General features: G+C 32.9%; 1 protein-coding gene across 1 annotated transcript; it reads left to right on the forward strand.

Moving 5' to 3' along the window:
- The first annotated feature begins 1,246 nt into the window (after nt 1-1,246).
- LOC113002302 (uncharacterized mitochondrial protein AtMg00820-like) lies at nt 1,247-1,672 on the forward strand. Its single transcript, XM_026129392.1, has one exon. It carries the CDS (start codon nt 1,247-1,249, stop codon nt 1,670-1,672), a length of 426 nt encoding a protein of 141 aa, XP_025985177.1.
- Nucleotides 1,673-4,243: the final 2,571 nt, after the last annotated feature.

Below are 4,243 nucleotides of genomic sequence, written 5' to 3' on the forward strand. Positions count from 1 at the left end.
ATTTATGTCTTACTCGATGTGAATCATAACTCGATTATGCATGTTTCTTCTAGTTTCAAAAGAAAAAGAGATAATCAAGTAAATAAAACATATCTTTGGCATTGTAGGCTAGGTCACATTGGCGAGAAAAGAATTAACAAGTTGCACAAGGAAGGTTACCTTGATAATTATGATTATGAATCATATGAAACTTGTGAATCTTGTCTCAAAGGAAAAATGACTAAATCTCCATTTATTGGAAGTGGAGAAAGAACTTCTGAGTTATTGGGACTAATTCTTATAGATGTTTGTGGGCCCATGAAGATTTAAGCCAAAGGAGGATATTCTTATTTTATCACCTTCACTGGCGATATGTCTAGATATGGATTTTTGTATCTTATGAAACATAAATCTGAATCATTTGAAATGTTTAAAATATTTCGTAGTGAAGTTGAAAAGCAAACTGTTAAGAGTATCAAAATGCTTAGATATGATAGAGGAGGAGAATATCTTAGTGATAACTTTATTGACTATCTAAAGAAGAATGAGATTCTCTCTCATTGGACACCTCCGGGAACACCACAACACAATGGTGTATCTGAAAGAAGAAATAGAACCTTACTAGATATGGTTATATCCATGATGGGGTTCACTGATCTTCCATTAAACTTATGGGGATATGCTTTAGAAGCAACAACCTACTTGCTAAATAAAGTTCCTACAAAAGTAGTCTCTACAACTCCATATGGGATATGGAAAGGAAAAAAACCAATTCTTAAACCCATCAAGGTCTGGGGTTGCTCTGCTTATGTTAAAAGATTGCAAACAGATAAAGTTGAGGCAAGGTCTGATAAGTGTAGATTCATTGGTTATCCTAAAGCAGCAATGGGATATTATTTCTATCAACCTTCTAACCATAAAGTGTTTGTGGCAAGAGGAGCAACCTTTTTTGGAAAGAGAGTTTCTTGTAGAAGGAAACCATGGTAAAGAAATTGAACTTGATGAGACTCAAGTCACCAATGATAACATAACTCAAGAACATGAGATGGAAACCGAAAGGCTTTTCTTTGATGTTTTGAAATTAGGACAAAGCTCTTCAACTCAAACGATTATGGCTCAAGAACCAGTTATTGTTCAAGAACAAGTCATTCTTCAAGAAGAAGTTAATGAACCAATCTTTTAACAATTGCAGCAACCTTTGAACCCAACAGAAGAACCTCTTAGAAGATCTACTAGAATGCATCGTGCACCCGATAAATTAAACTTAATGGTGCAAGATGACATGTCAAATGAGGTTTATCATAATGATGATGACCCTAAGAGCTATGAAGAGGCCATGAGAAGCTCGGATTGCAACAAATGGCAAAAAGCCATGGAATCTGAAATAGAATCAATGAAGATCAACAAAGTATGGACTTTAGTTGAAACATCAAAGGATATAAAACCAATTGGTTGTAAATGGGTTTACATGAAAAAGATTGGAGCAGATGGAAAGGTCGAGACCTATAAAGCTCACCTTGTTGCTAAAGGATATCGTCAACATGAAGGAATATATTATGACGAAACATTTTCTCCTATGGCAATGCTCAAATCAATTCAGATTCTACTTGCCATAGCAACATACTATGATTATGAGATATGGAAAATGGATGTGAAAACAGTTGAAAGAGGAAGTGTACATGACACAACCTGAAGGATTCACATCATTGGCTGGTTGTAATGAAGTTTCCAAGTTGCAACGATCTATATATGGATTGAAACAAGCTTCTAGAAGTTGGAACATTCATTTTAATAAGACAATCGAAAAGTTTGAGTTTGTTAAATGTGAGGAAGATCCATGTGTTTACAAAAAGGTCAGTGGGAGTGCAATTATTTTCTTAGTGTTATATGTAGATGACATATTACTAATTGGAAATGACATACTAACATTGCAAGGCCCGAAGATTTGGCTATCAGAACAATTCTCCATGAAGGATTTGGGAGGAGCAGTCTATATTCTAGGTATAAAGATTTATAGAGATAGATCTAAAAGGTTGCTTGGACTTTCCCAATCTATGTACATTGATACTATCTTAAAGAGATATAACATGGATAATTCCAAATGAGGCTATTTGCCTATAGGTTTTGGAATTACTCTTAGTAGGGAGAATTGTCCAACAACTCCTAAAGAAAGAGAACGCACAAGGTGTACACCATGACTTGTACACGTGCTAATGTCGCTTATGCACAAGGTGTAACTAGTCAATATCAAACAAACCCTGGTGAGGAACATTGGAAACTGGTTAAGACCATACTTAAGTACTTAAGAAGAACTAAAGACCAATTCCGCATTTATGGAGACTCTAAATTGAAACTGAAGGGTTATACTGATGCAAGCATTGCATCAAACAAAGATGATAGCAAATCCATTTCTGGATATATTTTCACTTTAAATGGTGGTGCAGTAAGTTGGAAAAGTTCCAAGCAAACTACGGTAGCAAATTCAACTACTGAAGCAGAATATATAGTGGCAAGTGAAGCCGCTAAAGAAGCTGTTTGGATGAAAAAGTTCAAATTTAAACTTGGTGTGGTTCCTTCAATAGAAGAGTCGGTCCCATTATTGTACGACAATAATGGGGCTATTGCTCAAGCAAAGGAACCAAGATCACACCAAAATTCCAAACATATTTTGCGAAGGTATCACTTGATTAGAGAGATAATAGAACATGGTGACATTAAGATTGAAAAGGTAGATGGAAAGGAGAATGCAGCAGATCCCTTCACCAAGGCGCTTGGCATAAAAGAGTTTGACAAACATAAATGAGAATTAGGAATGAAGTTCATGAATGATTGGCTCTAGGAAGGTGGGAGATTATTGGAAATAAATTTGTATGCACACGATCCAAGTCATCATGTAATCAATTCTAATTCTAATAATAAAGTATTGTTTTATTTTTATTGTCATATTTTACCATTTGATTAAATGGCCCATTTGATAATGTCCTTGATTAAAATTAAAGACTTGTTATTACAATAGAGATTATGATAATGAGAAACAAGTTTGTTCTAATTGTAATCTAAATCATTCTTGATCATAGGATTATTGTAAATAGGATATCAATAATCCAGATAGATTAATATATATGTGATAGTATTTATTGGATAAATATTAATAGATTTCATTTATTAATTTGCATATATAGATGAGTTACATGTTGATGTGATCATTGAACTGACTCAATTGAAATTTTCTAATGGTTAAAATTTACCATAAACTGACAATAGAAAATTCTCAAGAAGAGGTATAATAGCTTTCTTTGACTAGAGATTGTCATAGTAATTAATAGGTTATTTGTTGTATTTTGATTCCGGACACCTGATGCTTTAGAACACTTGTTGAATGGATATTGGATATGATTAAATACCTGTAGAATTAATGATTAATCAAGAAGAAATTTATCAACTCTTGGTAATGAGTTTGAGCTCTATGAATAAAATTATATCATTGCTAGGAAAATTAAATGAAAGAAGAAATGAGTTTCTTAAGTCATTATGAGTTAACTCAAAAGGGTTTGACAGTAATATCATACTCTAGAGTTAACCCAGAGCTGTAAAGATGGAAGAAATTATTACACTACTCTTCTAATGGTTCTTGAAAGTAAAATGCTACTTCATGCTATTCGAACGTTAAGGAGTGTTGCTAGACGCCTACCTTGATTAGTATATTAATTTGATTAATATATTAGCGGCTTAGTATTGAACCTACGGGGTCACACACAAACGAATGTTCTAATCTCTATTAAAGAAATTATTTTAATATTTGATGATTAATTAAATTAGAGAATTTAATATGATCAAATGATTAATTGATTTAAAAAAAAGGTGGAATATTATTATATTTTTGTTAGCACTGAAAATATAAATAGTATGAAAGATTTGGTGAAAGAAGAGAAACAAACATGTATGATTTTGTATTTGGAATTTGGGTTGGAAAGGCGGCTAGTTAGAAGTTTGACTTGGTCAATTATTATTTCAATTTTAATTGCTAAATGATTAGCAATAAAAGGTAATAAGAAATAATATAGCTTAAAAAAGGATAATATCAATAATGATTTTGATTTGATAAGGAATTTGGTATCCTTAGCGTGCTATAAATAGAGCCTTAGGCTGCACGTTGAATTATCCCAATATCACTTCTCTATTCTTATTTTTCCACTTGTCAAAGTTGTTGACGAAAAGAGGTCAGTCTGGGTGTGGATACACGTAGAGTCTTCACACTATTGAA

This window comes from Glycine max, chromosome 1 (genome assembly GCF_000004515.6).
Source record: "Glycine max cultivar Williams 82 chromosome 1, Glycine_max_v4.0, whole genome shotgun sequence".
In the NCBI taxonomy this organism is placed as follows: Eukaryota; Viridiplantae; Streptophyta; class Magnoliopsida; order Fabales; family Fabaceae; genus Glycine; species Glycine max.